This window comes from Puma concolor, chromosome A2 (genome assembly GCF_028749965.1).
Source record: "Puma concolor isolate L17-30 chromosome A2, mPumCon1.1.hap2, whole genome shotgun sequence".
Lineage (NCBI taxonomy): Eukaryota > Metazoa > Chordata > Mammalia > Carnivora > Felidae > Puma > Puma concolor.
In genome coordinates this window covers 30,219,687-30,238,915 of record NC_141668.1, presented here as the reverse complement: position 1 = coordinate 30,238,915, position 19,229 = coordinate 30,219,687, and the positions used below count along the sequence as shown (strand labels likewise).

Here is a 19,229-nt window from a genome sequence, read left to right as displayed (position 1 = left end):
AAAGGGGTAAAGAATGGGTTCAAACTTAAGTGGGCATCATCTTAATATAGACTGACATACACAGAAGATGTTATATACAAACTAAGTAAAAACCACAAATCAAAAATCGGTAATAGATATGCAAAAAAATAAAACAGAAAGAACCCAAATATATCACTAGGAAAAGTCAACTAGCCATTAAAGACAAGAGCAAAAGAAGAAAGAAAATAGAGAAGATCCTCAAAAACAACCATAAAACAACAAAATAGCAATAAATACATACCCATAAATAATTACTTTGAATGTAAATGGACTATTTGCTCCAATCAAAAGACATATGGTGACAGAATGGATAAAAAAGCAAGATCCATCTACACACTGCCCACAAGAGACTCACATCAGACCTAAAGACACATGCAGACTGAAAGTCAAGAAATACAAAATTTATCATGCAAACAGATGTGAAAACTGGGATAACAATACTTATATTGAACAGCAAAGACTTTAAAACAAAGACTGTAACAAGAGACAAAGAAGGACACTATATAATCATTCAGAAAACAATACAACAAGAAAATATAACAATTATAAATATGTATGCACCCAACATAGGAATACCCAAATACATAGAGCAGTTAATAACAAACATAAAGGAAATAATTGATAGTCATACAACAACAGTAGGGGACTTCAACACCCAATTACATCAATGAGTAGATCATCCAAACAGAAATTCAACAAGGAAACAGTGTCTGAATGACACATTGGACCAGATGGATCTAACAGATATGTTCAGACCTTTCCATCCTAAAATAGCATAATACACATTATTTTCAAGTGCACATGGGACATTCTCCAGAATAGATCACATATTAGGCCACAAAACAATCTCAACAAATTCAAAAAGATCACATTCATACCATGTATCTTTTCTGACCACAACACTATGAAACTAGAAATCAACCACAAGAAAAAAATCTGGAAAGACCACAAATGCATGGACATTACATAAAAAGCTGCTAAACAATGAATAGCTCAAAGAAGAAATCAAAGAGAAAATAAAAAAAACACAGAGACAGGGGCGCCTGGGTGGCTCAGTCTGAGCATCTGACTCTGGCTCAGGTCATGACCTTGCAGTTTGTGAGTTCGAGCCCTGCATTGTGCTCTGTGCCAAGAGCTCAGAGCCTGGAGCCTGCTTTGGATTCTGTGTCTCTTTCTCTCTCTGCATCTCCTCTACTCGCTCTCTTTCTCTCTCTCTGTCTCTCTGTCTCTATCTCTCTCTCTCTCAAAAAAAAAAAATACATGAAGACAAATTAAAATGCAAACACAATGGTCCAAAATCTTTGAGATGCAACATAAGCTGTTCTAAGAAGGAAGTTTATAACAATATAGGCCTATACCAAGAAGCAAGAAAAATCTCAAATAGAAAAATCTCAAATCTCAGAGGAGCTAGAAAAAGAACAATAAACAAGACCCAAAACCAGTAGAAGGAAAGAAATAATAAATACTAGAGCAGAAACAAACAAAATAGAAACAAACAAACAAAAATGCAACAAACAATAGACAGAGCAATGAAACCAGGAACTAGTTCTTTGAAAACACCAACAAAATTTTAACCAGACTCATCCAAAAAAAAAAAAAAAAAAACAGAGAGAGAGAGAAACAAACAGAGAGGACTCAAATAAACAAAATCAGAAATAAAAGAGGAGAAATAACAACCAACACCACAAAAATACAAATGACTAAAAGAATATTATGAAAAATATTATGAAAAATTATATGCCAACAAATAGACAAACTATAAGAAATGGATAAATTCTTGGGAACATATAACCTCCCAAAATTGAATCAGGAAGCAACAGAAAATTTGAACAGACCAATTATCAGCAATGAAATTGAATAAGTAATCAAAAAACTCCCAACAAACAGAAGTCCAAGATAAGATGGCTTCACAGGTGAATTCTACCAAACATTTAAAGAAGAGTCAATACCTATAGTCTTCTCAAACTATTCCAAAAAATAAAAGGGAAAGTATAGCTTCTAGGTTGATTCTATGAGGCCAGCATTACCCTGATACTAAAACTAGATAAACACACTAAAAAAAAAAAAAAAAAAAAAAAACTACAGGCCAATATCCATGATGAAAATAGATGCAAAAATCCTCAACAAAATATTAGCAAATAAAATCCAAAATATATTTTAAAAAATCATTCACCATGATCAAGTGGGATTTGTTTCTGGGATGCAAGCTTGGTTCAATATTTGCAAATCGGTGTGCTACATCACATCAACAAAAGAAAAGATAAAAATCATATGAATATTTCAATAGATGCAGGAAAACATATGAAAAAGTACAACATCCATTGATTATAAAAACCCCTAACAAGATAAGTTTAGAGGGAACATCAACAAAATAAAGGCCCTGTATGAAAAACCCACAGCTAACATCACACTCAATGGGGGGAAAATGAGAGCTTTTCCCTAAGGTTGGGAGCAAGACAAAGATGTCCACTTTCTCCATCTTTATTTAACATCGTACTGGAAGTCCTAGCCATAGCAATGAGATAAGAAAAAGGGATAAAAGCCATCTAAATTAAAAAGGAAGAAGCAAAACTTCCACTATTTGCAGATGACATGATACTATATATAGAAAACTCTAGAGACTCCACCAAGAAACTACTAGAACTGACACATGAATTCAGTAAGGTCATGGGATACAAAATCAATGGACACAAATCCACTGCATTTCAACATACTAATAATGAAGCAGCAGACACAGAAATTAAGAAATCCCATTTACCTTTGCACCAAAAAGAATAAAATATCTAGCAATAAACTTAGGAGTTTATTACTGCTTAGGAGTTTATTATTAAACTTAGCAATAAGCTAGGAGGTGAAAGACCTGTACTATGAAAACTAGAAAACATTGATGAAAGAAATTGAAGATGGCACAAACAAATGGAAAGATATTTCATGCTCATGAACTGGAAGAACAAATATTATTAAAATGTCCATAGTATCCCAAGCAATCTATAGGTTTAATGCAATCCCTATCAAAATACCAATAGTATTTTTCATAAAAGTAGAACAAACAATACTAAAATTTTTATGGAACCACAAAAGACCCCAAATAGCCAAAACAATCTTAAAAAAGAAAACCAAAACTAGGGGTATGATAATCCCAGATTTCAAGTTACACTACAAAGCTGTTGTCATCAAAACAGTAAGGTATTGGCACAAAAATAGACACACAGATCAACAGAACAAAATAGAGAGCCCAGAAAGAAACCCGTAATCTTATAGTCAATTAATCTTTGACAAAGCAGGAAAGAATATCCAATGGGAAAAAGACAGCCTTTTCAACAAATGGTTTTTGGAGATAGCTATATGCAAAATAATGAAAACGGACCACTTTCTTACATCATACACAAAAATAAACTCAAAATGCACTAAGGACGTACATGTAATACCCTAAAGCTCAAAAATCCTAGAAGACAGCACAGGTAGTAATTTTTCCAACACTGGCCATAGCAACATTTTTCTAGATAAGTCTTCTAAGGCAAGGGAAACAAAAGCAAAAATAAACTATTGGGACTACATCAAAACAAAAATTTCTACACAGCAAAGGAAACAATCAACAGAACTAAAAGGCAACCTACTGAATGGGAGAAGATATTTGCAAATGACATTATCTCATAAAGGCTTAGTATTCAAAATATATAAAGAACTATATAACTCAACACCAAAACAAACAAATAAATAATCCAATTAAAAATGGGCAGAAGACATGAACAGACGTTTCTCCAAAGATGATATACAGAAGGTCAACATGACACATGAAAAGATGCTCAACATCACTCATCATCAGGGGAATGCAAATCAAAACTGCAATGAGATATCACCTTACACCTGTCAGAATGGCTAAAATCATAAACACAAGAAACAACAAATGCTGGGAAGGGTGTGGAGAAAAAGGAACACTTGTGCACTGTTACTGTTGATGGGATTGCAAACTGGAGCAGCCACTGTGGAAAACAGTACGGAGGTTTCTCAGAAAATTAAAAATAGAACTACCATATGATCCAGTAATTCCACTACTGGGTATTTACCCAAAGAATATGACACCACTAATTTGAAAAGATACACGCACCCCTATGTTTATTGCAGCATTATTTATAATAGACAAATCATGGAAGCAGCCCATCCATCCATTAATAGATGAATGGATGGGGCGCCTGGGTGGCGCAGTCGGTTAAGCGTCCGACTTCAGCCAGGTCACGATCTCACGGTCCGTGAGTTCGAGCCCCGCGTCAGGCTCTGGGCTGATGGCTCGGAGCCTGGAGCCTGTTTCCGATTCTGTGTCTCCCTCTCTCTCTGCCCCTCCCCCGTTCATGCTCTGTCTCTCTCTGTCCCAAAAATAAATAAAAACGTTGAGAAAAAAAAAAATTTTAATAGATGAATGGATAAAAAAAGGTGTGGTGTATACACACACACACACACACACACACACACTGAAATTTTACTCAGTCATAAAAAAGAATGAAATCCTTGGGTGCCTGGGTGGCTCAGTCGATTGAGCATCTGACTTCGGCTCAGGTCATGATCTCACAGTTGGTGAGTTCAGGCTCCGCATCAGGCTGGCTGCTGTTAGCACAGAACCTGCTTCAGATCCTCTGTATCTCTCTCTCTCCCTCTGGAGTTCAGGCTCCGCATCAGGCTGGCTGCTGTTAGCACAGAACCTGCTTCAGATCCTCTGTATCTCTCTCTCTCCCTCTGCCCCTCCCTCTGCTTGTGTGCTCTCTCTCTCTCTCTCTCTCAAAAATAATAAATAATTTTTTAAAAAAAGAATGAAATCCCGTCATGTGCAACAACATGGATGGAACCAAAGAATATAGTGCTAAGCAAAATAAGTCAATCAGAGAAAGACAAATAAATACCACATGGTTTTCCTCATATGTGGAATTAAGCAAACAAAGGAAAAAAGGAGACAAACCAAAAAATAAACTCTTAAATATAAAGAACAAACAGATGTTTACCAGGGGGAAGGTGGGTGAAGGGATGTATGAGCCAGGTGAATAGGATTAAGGGTACACTTACCAAAACGAGCACTGAGTAATGTTTAGAATTGTTGAATCATTACATTGTACACATGAAATAATATACTATTATATGTTAACTATACAGAAGTTAAAATTAAAAAAAAATTTTAAGATAGGTAAGACTTGTTGCACCATAATTCCGGAGAAGGAAGCCCAAAGTGATGAGTCTGGCATCTGTCACCACTTTCCATGGGTGTACTTGCCAATGTGGAAGTGGCAGCTGGGATGCAGAGAAACTGGGAAGAGCTTTTGGCCAACTTTAAATAATATTGTAATAAAAATTGGAGTTTCAGTTCTGCTGAAGGGGACCCCAGTCAATGCCAGATTTTCATTTGGGATCCTGAAAGACTGCATTTTCAAATAAATGATGAATTGAAAGACATCAGATTTCTAAACATCTAAAGCCTGGCTTTCCCCTTCTGTCACTGAACTGAGGTGATTTTCTCCCTGCCAGAAACAAAGGAAATCTTCTCTGGAGAAAATTACACGACATCCAAAGAGCCTCAAATCATCTCTACAATTTTACATACACAATATCCAGCATTCAATTAAAAATAAACATGCAGGGACACCTGGGTGGCTCAGTCGGTTAAGCATCCAACTCTTGGTTCTCACGGTTCTTGGGATTGAGCCCCATGTTTGGCTCTGCACTGACAATGTAGAGCCTGCTTGGTATTCTCTCTCTCCCTCTCTCTCTCTCTGCCCCTCCCCCACTCATGCATCCTCTCTCTCTCTCTCTCTCTCTCTGTGAAAATATAAACATTTAAAAAATAAAAATAAAAAACATGCATATTAAGTGATAAGAATTTACTGAAAACCAAGAAAAAAAACAAAGAACATAAACAAATCCAAGAAGTTTAATGGAATTATCAGAAGTGAATTTAAACTTTCATGAATACTGTCAAAAAATAAAATAAAATTGTCCCCCCAAAAGGCAAAACTAATCCATACATACAAGTCAAGACAGTAGGTATCTTTTTTTTTTAATTTTTTTTGGGGCGCCTGGGTGGCTTGGCCGGTTAAGCGTCCGACTTCGGCTCAGGTCATGATCTCACGGTCTGTGAGTTTGAGCCCCGTGTCGGGCTCTGTGCTGACAGCTCAGAGCCTGGAGCCTGTTTCAGATTCTGTGTCTCCCTCTCTCTCTGCCCCTCCCCTGTTCATGCTCTGTCTCTCTCTGTCTCAAAAATAAATAAACGTTAAAAAAAATTTTTTTTAAATAAAATTTTTTTATGTTTATTCATTTTTGAAAGACAGAGAGAGACAGAGCACAAGCAGGGATGGGGCAGAGAGAGAAGGGGACACAGAATCTGAAGCAGGCTCCAGGCTCTGAGCTGTCAGCACAGAGCCTGACGCGGGTCTCCAACTCACGAACCGTGAGATCATGACCTGAGCCGAAGTCGGACGCTCAACTGACTGAGCCACCCAGGCACCCCGATAGTAGTTATCTTTTGAAAGGAGAGCTGGGACAGTAGAGGGAGGGGTATAAGGGGATTTCTGGAATGCTAACATTGCTTTTTTTTTTAATTTACGTAGTGTTCACATGGGTGTCTTTGTGGTAATTTAACATGCTGTATACTTATGTATCACTTATATGTGACACTTTAATTTTCATGCTATTATATAATGTAAAAATATATATTGTTCTTTAATAAAAATTATATTTAATCAATGTACTTATCCCCCATCAATTACATAGGCTAACCCCAAATCACACTTTACTGGGAATTTATTAAACTGGCTTGCTTTTCTCCTAGTATCTATATGAGATCAACTCTACTGGATGAATACATTTTTAATGTTTATTTATTTATTTTGAGAGACAGAGAGAGACAGAGAGAGAGGGAGCAGGGGAGGGGCAGAGAGAGAGGAGAAAGAGAATTCTAAGCAGGCTCCACACTGTTGGCGCAGAGCCTGATGTGGGGCTCGAACCCACAAGATCATGAATGGTGACCTGAGCCAAAATCAAGAGTCACACGCTCAGTTGACTGAGTCACCCAGGCACCCCAATGAATGGCAATTTTGATTAAAGACAAATAGGAATGAAAAGCTGTTGTAGGGTCCAGTGGAAATATACTTATAACTGAAGTTTTGAAACGTAGTAATTTGTGAGTTGAAAATGGCTTATAACAACTTTTTTAAGTGGTAAGTGATATTAGAGCAGCCATACAAAAACACATTTCAAGGGGCGCCTGGGTGGCGCAGTCGGTTAAGCGTCCGACTTCAGCCAGGTCACGATCTCGCGGTCCGGGAGTTCGAGCCCCGCGTCAGGCTCTGGGCTGATGGCTCAGAGCCTGGAGCCTGTTTCCGATTCTGTGTCTCCCTCTCTCTCTGCCCCTCCCCCGTTCATGCTCTGTCTCTCTCTGTCGCAAAAATAAATAAATGTTGAAAAACAAAATTAAAAAAAAAAAAAACAAACAAAACACACATTTCAAGAAATTAACAGTCAAATCCATCCACAAGACAAACCAGGCCCATATAGAGGAAGAGTTGCACCGAAAACACATAATTTAAGCATTCGAAGAGATGAATTAAAGCCAAAGGCTCAGCAACAGCTCTTCTACATACTCCAAAAGTCTACTAGAGTCCAGTTGATTCTATGTATTATGACTGGCGCATTTCATTTCAGGCCTGTGGGCAGCTCTAATGGACCATTCCTCCTGCAGATAACAACTACAAACTCTGGACAAAATACAAACAAAACCAACTACTTGAGGGCTTCCGAGAATGAAAAAATAGTGGGCAGTTTTTGGAGGAGCGTCAAAACTTGGAAGAATTAACCATCACAGTAGTTTCCTTTGCCCAGCCTTTGGCACTGCCCAGGATGGGCAACGTGGTGCAAAGACATAGAAACATGTAGCCAGCTCACTACTTTCTGATCTACAAACAGGAATGGAACCCAGAGCAACCACAGCCTCCAGAATGTGAGGGGGGATGGCAGAGGGCACAGATTCGGAAAAAGCGAAGTCCAACTTTCATGTGAACCCTATTCCGAGTCTCAGGATAATCCCCAAACTGAGCATCTGCAGGTCAAGCAGCCCAAGGAAAGCAAAGAGCTGAACTTTTATTTGAGCTACTCCCCACCTCAGGTGAGACAGAGTTTCCAATTTAAAGCTAGCCAAATTAAATGTCTACTAAAACACACAAAAAATCAACACTTTGAAGAGAAATGTAACGATCCAGAATCTCCACAGCATAGCTATCCACATCACCCATGACACACTCCAAAATTATTCAACTGGAGAAAACCAGGAAACTATGACTTGACCCATTTTCAAGGGAAAAGACAATCAATAAAAGTTCAACCCCAAGCTGACCCAGAAACTGGGAAATATGATGCAAAGACTATAAAGTGGCTTTTCTAACTATGACTATGTGATAAAGAACAGTACATTCATAAGGTATGAAAAGATAGAAATTCTCAACAGAGAAAGCGAGTATGAACGCTTAAAATAAATACTGGGGGTGCCTGGGTGGATCAGTCAGTTGAGTGTCTGACTCTCAATTTGGGCTCAGGTCATGATCCCAGGGTAGCGGGATCGAGCCCCACCTCGGGCTCTATGCTTAAGCTTCTCTCTCCTGCTGCCTCTCTCTCCCACTCGTGTGCACACTCTCTCTCTCTCTCTTAAAAAAAAAAAGAAAGAAAGATAAACACTGAAATAAGAGTGCTTATCTTTGGCAAACGAAATGGAATTTAGAGAGCACGGTATTTCGGCAGTCAATCATTGATTACAGTGAAAAATACACGACCACAACAAAAGCTGTCACTTAACTAAGCATTAGTGACTAACATCCAATAAGTCTCTGTATTTCTGATTTTTCAAATCTATTAATCACAGCACAGTAAGAATGTTTTCACATGCATTGACCAAGACGGCAGGAAGAGTGAAAAAAAGGAAAATCTTACCCCACAGGCCACTTTCTTAACAAAATATGAATAATGGAAGATAAATGCTATTATAATTCACTATGAAGGCAGTTATATAATTCTATTCCCCATGAGACAAGCTAGCAGAATATATTAAAGAGTGTCTATAAATACTTTTGAGGGAGGGCTGGCCTTCCATTTTACAACAGATTTCTTAGATATAGAAGACCAGACATCCCTAGGACCACGCTGCAGTTCTGTTGAAAGCCACAGAATTGCTGTGGATGCTGCCAGTCAGCTTACCATTTCTTCAACGTAAGGGTAAAGCATGTCTCCAAAGTATTCTGTAGCTTCAATTGGAAGCTGTGCTGGCAGATTGTCAATGGAACACATCAGAATCCCCGAGCCTTCGACACTAGGAGAAGTGAGATGCTTTATTCAGATGTATACAGTGTTATCTGTAAGCTCTAACTTTCCCAGATGCCTAAACCATTGCATTTGTGTCATAATAATTTAAAGCTGGGTATCAAAGTGTGTAAGAAAAGAAACAAGACTTTTCAACCAAAACCTCCCTTCTTCAGCCACCCATCTCCCATTTAAATATAGTATGCATGTATTTAAGTGTTTGAATTTGCATGTTGTTGTTGTTTTTTTTTACCAAATTTTTTAATATGTTTGAGCATATCTCTGGTATTTGCATAGCCTTCATAAAAATGTAAAATACTGAATACTTTAAACTACTATACCAAGGTAAGTAAGTGATGTATTATTATGTGTCTCTTATCATCTGCAGCCCCAGCAAACTTACCTGTCATGAATAATATGCTGGTCTGCATCATACATACAAAAGGGATGTTCTATCGTCGTACATTCAGTCATAAACTCTATAGATCCTCCTGTGTCAGCTGAAATGTCACATATTGCCACAAGTCTGAAAATAACATCAACACTCAGATGAAAGTGTGGAATTCTCAACAAGATTAAAAATGAATAGAAGTGAAAGGTGCTTGGAACAACTTTCAGTGTGGATGCCACATATTTCCTGGGTTCTTCAGCTTTTTTCCCTACACTTCACTGTTCAGGACACTGTATCCTTCTAGGATATAGACAGTCTTCCCAAGATGAGTTTTATTTTTTTTTTATTTTTTTTAACGTTTATTTATTTTTTTGGGACAGAGAGAGACAGAGCATGAACGGGGGAGGGGCAGAGAGGAGGGAGACACAGAATCGGAAACAGGCTCCAGGCTCTGAGCCATCAGCCCAGAGCCCGACGCGGGGCTCGAACTCACGGACCGCGAGATCGTGACCTGGCTGAAGTCGGACGCTCAACCGACTGCGCCACCCAGGCGCCCCTTCCCAAGATGAGTTTTAGTCTCCACACACAAAAATAAGGAGAAAAAGAGGGGGAGGAGAAAAAATCAAAGTGGAAAACCCCTTCCCTAGAGAAATCACAGCAAACAGCCTAGTTAAAGTTAACCTATTTAGCCAGCTCTAAATAACTTATGAATATTTGATGACACTGTCTGCACCCTGCTTAGTGGCACAAGGTTTGTTCTGAGGGGGACTTTGCATGACCAATGATTACAGAACACACAGATACATTGTTCTTCATATAAGGTGAAGTCAGTGTGCCCCCTCGGAAGGTTTGGAATTGTAGGTAACTTTTGGTACAGTGGGGATGAGTCTGTGCTTATAGAGCTACTACGGAATTTTCCATGTTAATACAGGGAAACCTCTAGAATTAAGAACAAAAGCCTCAGCCCAGCTTTTGAAATCCTTTAGTGGTTGACCAAAAACTCCCTGCCCAGTGTCCAACTACCACTTGCCTTTATAAACCCTGCACTAGAGCTAATGTCTTAACTCGCTGTGCCTTAAATTGTGCTTTGATGGTTCTGTATTTATCAGGCACCAATCCTATCACTTGAAATTCTCTTTCCCCTCAGTCCTCCCTTTCAAGCCTTGCTGAGCCCAGTGTTCCCAGTTTCTTCTCAATTCTTGTGCTATTTATTGTTCCTAGCATTCTCTTGACATTTACTTCTTGCCAGCTACATGCCTGAGGGTAGCAATCATATATTTTCTCTGTCCTTTAGCAGAGTGCAAGGCAGATGAAGCATTCACAAATATTTATTGGTTAATTATATACTCAACATTTAATAATTATTTGAATGCAAATTACATGTCAGGCAACGTACTGGGTACTTGAAGCCAAGATAAATAGGGCCGCTATCCTTAAGGAGATTAAATTTTAATAGGAGGGAGAAAAATCATAAACACAGGAAAATAAATGATCGTGAGTTTCAGAGAAAAAAAAGTAACAGACTAGAGAGAGACGGGGCTGGGGACGCAGATCTTTCTGAGGTTACTTTTAAGCTTCGTATGGAGTTAAGGGAAGAGAGTTTCAAGAGGGAAGGAAGGTTAACTGTCAAATGCTGCCAAGAGATCAAGTAAGATAAAGCAGACAACTAGTCATTAATAGTCAAGTCTGGTGATACATGAATCTCCTATAATGATACCGTAACTAGTGGGTCCAGCTGCTACAAACTGCCATCATTACTGAAGGGAAGTCCTTACTTGTGTGGTAATGCGGGGCAGCCTTCCACACCAGCAACCGAGGACTTGCCCGGAACCAAGAGGCTCTGGACATCTTGGCGAGTTAGTAATCGAGGGGTGTTTTGTTCCCAGTAGATTCCATTAATTAAACAAGTTGTATAGGGTGCAATCTGTAAAGCAAGTGCCAAGTTCAACAAGATAGGCAATAGCGAATTTCAACGAAGTAGGCTGAAAGAGAACTATCAGTAAAGTTCATGAGAAATAATTTAATGTTACTTCTAATTGACTTTGTTATTTGCCAGGTCGTTGGTAGCTTTGTGAGGTGAAGACAATAAATACCCACCCAAAATTATTCCATGATAGAGAAATACGTGAACATAAATGCATTAATATTTCTGTTCTCTAATGTAATGCATGGCCAAGAAAAAGGAAAGGACAGAACCAAGCGACCTAATACTCTATTTCCAGCTCAACCACCAGGATTGTGATCTACATCATACTACCTCAACTTCTCTAGGCTCTATTTTCCTTACCTGCCAGATGGGGATAATACGTACCCCATTCCTCAAAGGAATGCTGTAAAGATTAAATCAGATAACATCTGTAAGCTCCATGGACGAATGTACTACATGCATACATACATGGTAACTAGGTCATTATAAGTTTTAGGATGCGTCCAATCACCAACACTTCTGTGATTGGGGAAAAGAGGAGGGATGTAAATTTACTAGATTTTTAATTTTTCAGTCTGAAACTAGTTTCATAATTTTTGTTTCTCAAAAATCTCAGGCATTCTCAAGCTACAGGTAAGAGTTCTTCTCTATAGCATGCTCTATATGCTAGAACAGCTAAATTTCATACCAGAATCTAGAATCTTGTTACTCAAACATACTTAAAGTTATTTAAAACATTTCTTTTCACAGTAAATGCACTTTTTGTTTGGTTTATTTTTTTGGTTTTTTGGTTTATTTTGAGGAGGACTATGCATGACCACTGAGTACAGAACACACAAATACATTGTTCTTCTTAGAAGATGAGGCCAGCGTGTCTCCATCAGAAGGTTTTGCATTGTACGTAACTTTTTGTACAGTGGGGATGGGTCTTTGCTTATGTAGCTGTTTCACCCTAGTCCCCTGTAACCAATGCCATGCCTCAAGATAGCTGGCTGGGGTTATGAGTGCAATTTGTGACAATAGGTGGGATAAACCTAGGTTGAGATGAAAACTCATAGACATTGTGTTTTGCCAACAGTACTAACTAGTCCAAGATAAATACAGAAAACAACACCCCATGGGAAATGGTTTAGAGTTATTGGGCACATGCAGACCTGAAGTAGAAACAGAGACAGCGAAGCAAAGAACATATCCAGCAAAACCACTTAAGCAAAGGCCACTCCAAACATCAATAAAAGCCAACAACCCCTAAGGCCAACCCAAAGGACTCACGAGTCATTATGGGGAACTGAAAAACAATATATACATTCATAATTTTTCTCCTTGAAAACAACCTAACAATAGTGTGTTATGAGCAACCAACTCAGAAGCAGAGTGTGATACTCACATCAGTATTAAAACGACTTATGTAGCGCTCAGGATATTTGTCATACTCTACAGGATCATACACACCATCTGTTTTCCTGACAAGATGATGATGGCGACTTAACACCGTCCCATAGACTTTTCTCAGGTCTTGCAGAAGAGAAAGAAATGAGTAAAGTAGGTGACAAATGATAAAGGTTTATGGTGATAAAATATGATAACACAGAAACTGTTAAAAACAGTAAAAGATACATGCAGTCATCCTCCTCCCCCTTACCTCCATTTTGGGAAACTTCTTTTAATTCGTGTGGCTCCACATATTCACAAGGTAACTCATTGAAGATTTCTTGGGCTCCCTATAAATAATGCATGAGTACAAATCTAAAAATCAATAGGACAAAAGCCAACATGGTTTCCCACAAGGATTCCAATTCGCTTTCCCCACAATTACACAGCTCCACTTGTCCTGCCCTACGGCGAGGATTGCAACCCAGAAGTACAGGTAAGCTTCTGGCACACAGCCTACAGACCAGTTTTTATTTATTTTATTAATGAAACAGCATTAATTGGAAGGAGCTTTACTTTTACTTTTTTTATTTAAGTTACCCAGAGGAGACACAAGGGTGCTTAGAAATGAAAACATAACAAAATATTCCTATTTATGTTTGCTCCACTGCAGAATTATTTCAAGTGAGGGAATTATATTTCCTATGGAAAAAAAAAAATTAGATGGCTATCTCACAGTATAATACAAATAGTGATGTCCTGTTTGTAAAATATTTTCATTGAAAGGTCTCTTTTACAATTACAAGTTTCTCTGGGGGATCACAAGTGTCTTCTCAAAACCACCCCAAGCGGAAGAAAGTATGAATTACAATCCTAAATTAGGCTTTCTAAAATCTTACTGGCAAAACCCCAAGTCATTTAAAAGAGTTTACATCCTGTGGTCAATTCCAAACTTTTGGACAACACAGTGACGAAGGTAAAACAGACCTCTCTAAGAACAGACCTTTATACCGTTAACAATGACTTATCCCTTTAAAAAGAAAAAGCATTCAAAACCCCTGACAGCTTGGAGTCAACCAAGAGCAAAGAAAATGAGTTTGGACCATCACTGCTCTCTTACTGTGGGAAAAGTACATAGGTAAGAAAAGTACCAAAAATAGAATGCCCACTCATCCAAAAAGCAGGGCTCTAAAATATCCCTAAAATCCTCACATCCTTTGGGTTAGTCTCAGAGTTTTGACTGCTTTACAGAAAGCAGATATTCTTAGAAGTATCTGAGAAGTTACCTTAGATACATTACCAGTCCCTGTGAACACAAATGTCAAGGGCCCTATCGACTTTGGCATCAAACCCAGAGATATTTCATAGCCGGCATCGCGGATGGCTTGCACAGCCTGACTGCTGTTCCTGTAGTTATGAGCCATGCCAATGTGCTGAAAGCAAGCACACACGAGTTCAAATTAATCTACATCCTGAGACATTTACCTGTTCTTAAAGTGTGATATGTATTTTCAAAATGATAAACAAAATACACATCTCACCATAAAAGGTGTGTGATGTCCCAAAGCAAGGAGCCTTAACCCCATTCCATGTAAAATGTTGATCATCCCTATTGCAGAATCAGACCAACAGAAAAACCATTAGTCGGGAGGAGCTGAAGCTGTTTTCTCTGACCATTCTCCAACCTGCTCGGTGCTCTGAGGAAGCACAGACCACAGCATCTCAGATTTGGAAGGGGCCCCGGTGATCACCTTATCCATCCTCTCAACTTGCGGCCATCAAAAGTACTAACTCAGCTGCATCTCTATCTATCCCTTCCACTTTCAATCTGCCAAAATGGAAAGAGTGTCCGTGTTCTTCTCTAAGGTTAGTCTTTCCACCTTTGCTCCAGATCCCATCTCTTCCCATTCCTTCTCTAAGGAATTCACTCTTGAATTACTATTTCTTTCACTATCCCTCCTTATTAGTTCACTCTTATCAACATTTAAAGACACTTACATTCCTCTTGAACCAAAACTAATGAACAAGCAAAACGAGGTCACCATTGGCCCTACCTGTGACCGCTGTCAGCAATTTTAGTGACCTAAATAGTTAATTAAACTCAGTGGACAATTGTCAGATCTTGACTTACTTGTCAGAGATATTTGGCAACATGGAATCCCTCTTTATTAGAACCCTCTCTTCCCTTAGCATCTCTGCCTTGAAAACTTTCCTCCCACATCTGTAGGTGCCTCTTCCCCTGCCCATTTCTTTTAAACTAGTGTCCCCTGCCCTTTCTTTATACCCTAATCAGCCTCAGGATTCTGTCCAGGGCCTTATTCTCTTCAATCTCTACATTTTTTTCCTTAGCTAGTCTCATCCAGTCCTAAATTTCAAGTACTCTGTATGCTGCTGACCCCAAGTCTGTATCTCTAACACAGACATTTCGCTTCAACAACTAATCAACTACCTCATGGATTTTTCAATTTGGATTCAAACAACGAAAACTCAGCATACCCATAGCAAAGACCTCATCATCCATTCTCCCCTTCTTTTTAGGAACATAACTTGCCCTCTCTGTATCCCTTTGAAATGTTCTTTGATCTTTTTTCTTAAGTCAACTTTTAAAAGAGTAATTTATATTCAATAAAACACACCAATTTAAAATGTATCATTTGATAACTGTGAACATATGTACACGCCCATATTATCACTGACCTAATCAAGATATAGAATATTTCCAACACTCCATTCAGTCCTCTCCAACCCTTTGCCCCAGAAAACCACTCACCTCATTTCTCTCTGTAGAGAATAGTTACTTCTACAGTTTCATATAAATGAAATTATAAGTATATACTCTTTTTTGTGTCTGCTTTGACTCAGCATAATGTTTTTGAGATTCATACATAATTGAGTGTATTAGTAGTTGACTTATTTTTATTGATGAAGGAGTTTTCTATTTTATGGATATATCACAATTTATTTAACCATTCCTCTGCTGATGGACATTTGGATTGTCTCTAGGCTATTATGAATGAAGCTACTAGAAATAAGTATTTACAAAAAAAATTATTCATTTCTCTTGATAAATGCCTATGATTAGAATTTCTTTTGTACCTTGATATTCAAGTTTTTTATTTCTTCTTGAGTTGGATTTGGTAATTTCTGTCCTTCAGGGATTTGTCTATTTGACCAACATTGTCAAATTAATTGGCCTATTCATAATATTTTCTTACCCTTTTAATGTCTATAGGATGTATAGTGATGACCCCTCCTGTATTCCTAATACTGGTAAATTGTGGCTTCACTCTCTTTCTCTATTTTTTTTAATCAGTCTAACTGGAGGCCTAACAATTTTATTGATTTGCTTAAAAATAACTAGCTTTAGATTTCACTGATTTCCCCTCTTATCTTTATTATTCTTTTCCTTGTATTTGCTTTGGGTTTAATTACTTCTTCATTTTCTTGCTTTGTAAGATGGAAGTTTAGATCACTAATTTGGACTTTCTTCTTTTCTAATAAAAGCACCAAATGCTAAAAGTTTCCTTATAAGCATCATTTTATTTGCACCTCATCAATTTTGGTATGCTGTGTTAAATTTTCATTCAATTCAAAACATTTTCTTTTTTTTTTTTTTTAATTTTTTTTTTTAACATTTATTTATTTTCGAGACAGAGAGAGACAGAGCATGAACAGGGGAGGAGCAGAACGAGAGGGAGACACAGAATCCGAAACAGGCTCCAGGCTCTGAGCTGTCAGCACAGAGCCCGACGCGGGGCTCGAACTCACGGACCGTGAGATCATGACCTGAGCCGAAGTCGGACGCTTAACCGACCAAGCCACCCAGGCGCCCTCAAAATATTTTCTAATTTTTCTGTGATTCCTTCTTGACTTATGGGTTATTCAAAAATATATTGCTTATCTTCCAAATATCTAGAAATTTTCTAAATATCTTTCTATTATTATTTCAAAATCGACTTTATTATAGTCAGAGCACATACTTGATGATTTCAAACATTTTATGTTTATTTAGAATTGTTTTGTGACCCAGCATATGGGCCAACTGGGTGAGTACTCAATAACTGTCAATTAGGTTAGGGTGGCTGATGGTGTCTTCCTGTCCTATATCCCCACAACTTTTCTGTCTGCTTGTCTTAACAAGTACAGACCTTCAAGTAGTCTAATCCGATGCATGGTTATAACATAAGGTGATGTTTTCTCAACTAAAGAAGGTTCAAAGTACTAATGGAACAAAAGTCAAGTGTAGTTTCCCCCAAACTACAGCTCTTATTCTTTCTAAACTGTTCCTCTCTTGGTTCCTACCCCTGTATCTTTTCCCTTCCTTCCCCCCTTTATTCCTCTCCATAATTTCTCATCACCAAACTGACCTCTCCTAGTCTTCCAGACAGAACTACCGGAAAAGCCAGACCCTATTCATAGTTGTTCTCCTTTTCCCTGATTTTTCTTTTTTAACTTTTGTAATGAAGGTATTTAATGATTTACCTTCTTATTTTATTCCCCTAATATTCATCACCCTTAGGCACACACCCATGTTTATTTTTAGTGGGTGAAAATGAACACTTTCATGCCCTTGCCACAGAAAAAAGGAAAACACCTAGTTACACCCCAGGCAAATTCAGAAAGTGAGTGATGTAAAACCCTGGCATACCTACCTGCTACACCTGCCCACTGTCCAAATGCCACTACCCGTATTCCTCTATGATCTACCATTTTCTCATAATCGATCAGTCGGATTTCCTGAAGAAAGAATAAAAGATTTTGACTCAGACCCATCCAGCTTCATATCAATGAGTAAGCACATATACGAGCAAGTAAATTTTCACATTTCTTCCTCTTATAAAATATGTCTTCACTAGACTTTATGAGTTACCATTAGGTGCACCATGAACTATTTAGAAAATGCTGGGTCACAAACCAATAATAGGTTCATGATTTGAGATGAAAGAATGGTCCTAGCAGCGTGCCTAGTGCTCCTTGATGGTAGTTAATGAAACAGGAAAGGCATCAATTCCTCTCCTAGGCCAGCAGCGTCCACGAATATATCTATAGCCCCATTCATCCCCATATCCATCCTTCTAGCCTCAAAGAAAGCAAGTCCCTCCTAAGGCTAATCTCTGCGAACTGGATCCCAGCTTTTCCCGTGTCCTCCCAGACCGCTCTTGAACTTTCTCTTCCTGCATCATCCCTGTGTACACTGCTCCTTCCTACCTAAAAAATAACAACGACCCCTCTCAAGTCCGTACACACAAATCTCTCATTCTTTCTCTCTCTCCCTTCCTTCCTTCCTCCTTCCCTCTTTTCTCTCTCCCCATCCTTTTACAAATAAGCTTTATTCACAAAGTAGTAGTACATACAGCCTGCTTTTCACTTTCTCAGCTTCACTAAAACCACATTCTTCCCTGTCTTTGGGAACCTTCCCTCTCAGGAATGTCCTATCAATTCGTGGTTAAAAGCTATTGACACACTGTGATTATAGAATGCTTTAAACAGCCATTATATTTCCTTAAATACCTTATGATTTTTACCAAGTGCCTGAATTTCAGAATGTTTAAGATTCATCCAACTCTAAGTAATTGGTTACAAAATGTTGCCAAAAAGCAGCCATGCCTATTCTGCTTCTATTAATTCTCTTGTAATGAACAAAAGTTCATATAACAACAAAATTTCTGAAGTACTTTTTAAGGAGTTTACCTACTTAAGTGAAACCTTCCTCTTATAATATTATTTCCATTAATCACTTTTTTGAACTCGTTCTTCAGAACCACTGGCAATTCACTAGCCGAGGTCTAGCATATTTGAAGTTAGTAGGAATGTATGCCATAGGCCTTTACGAAACACATTTCCTCTATGGCTTTTACTGTTTGTGAAGTCTCCTGTCCTCTGCCTATTCGCAGATTCCAGTCTCGTTTCTAATGCTCTAACATCCTTACCCCAGGACCTGGACATTGGCCTTCTCTACCCACACTCACTACCTACCCTCATCCAGTCTCATGTTCTTAGATGCCATCAAGTCTCTGACCACAAAATGTGTCTCAGGAGGAGCCACCCTCCTGAGCTACAAACTCGTATCAACAGCCGTCTCAGTATCTCCTTAAAATTGAATGTCTAAAATCTAAAATCTCCTTAAATGTCTAAGGGACAAATTGGACTCAACGGGCCCTGAACTCAACTCCTGATCCTCCCACCCAAGCC

The 19,229-nt window shown here is 38.4% G+C and overlaps 1 protein-coding gene across 2 annotated transcripts in view; it reads right to left on the bottom strand.

The window, feature by feature from the left end:
- Positions 1-19,229, bottom strand: part of AASS (aminoadipate-semialdehyde synthase) — a 65,133-nt gene that overhangs the window by 31,829 nt on the left and 14,075 nt on the right. For both annotated transcript variants that reach the window (XM_086691404.1, XM_025929608.2), the window contains exons 4-11: positions 17,690-17,774; positions 14,579-14,646; positions 14,324-14,470; positions 13,309-13,387; positions 13,054-13,181; positions 11,515-11,663; positions 9,752-9,874; positions 9,247-9,358 (exon numbers count right to left, since the gene is read on the bottom strand). In XM_086691404.1, the coding sequence (XP_086547530.1) occupies positions 9,247-9,358; positions 9,752-9,874; positions 11,515-11,663; positions 13,054-13,181; positions 13,309-13,387; positions 14,324-14,470; positions 14,579-14,646; positions 17,690-17,774 (891 nt within the window). The remainder of the gene's footprint in view (positions 1-9,246; positions 9,359-9,751; positions 9,875-11,514; positions 11,664-13,053; positions 13,182-13,308; positions 13,388-14,323; positions 14,471-14,578; positions 14,647-17,689; positions 17,775-19,229) is intronic.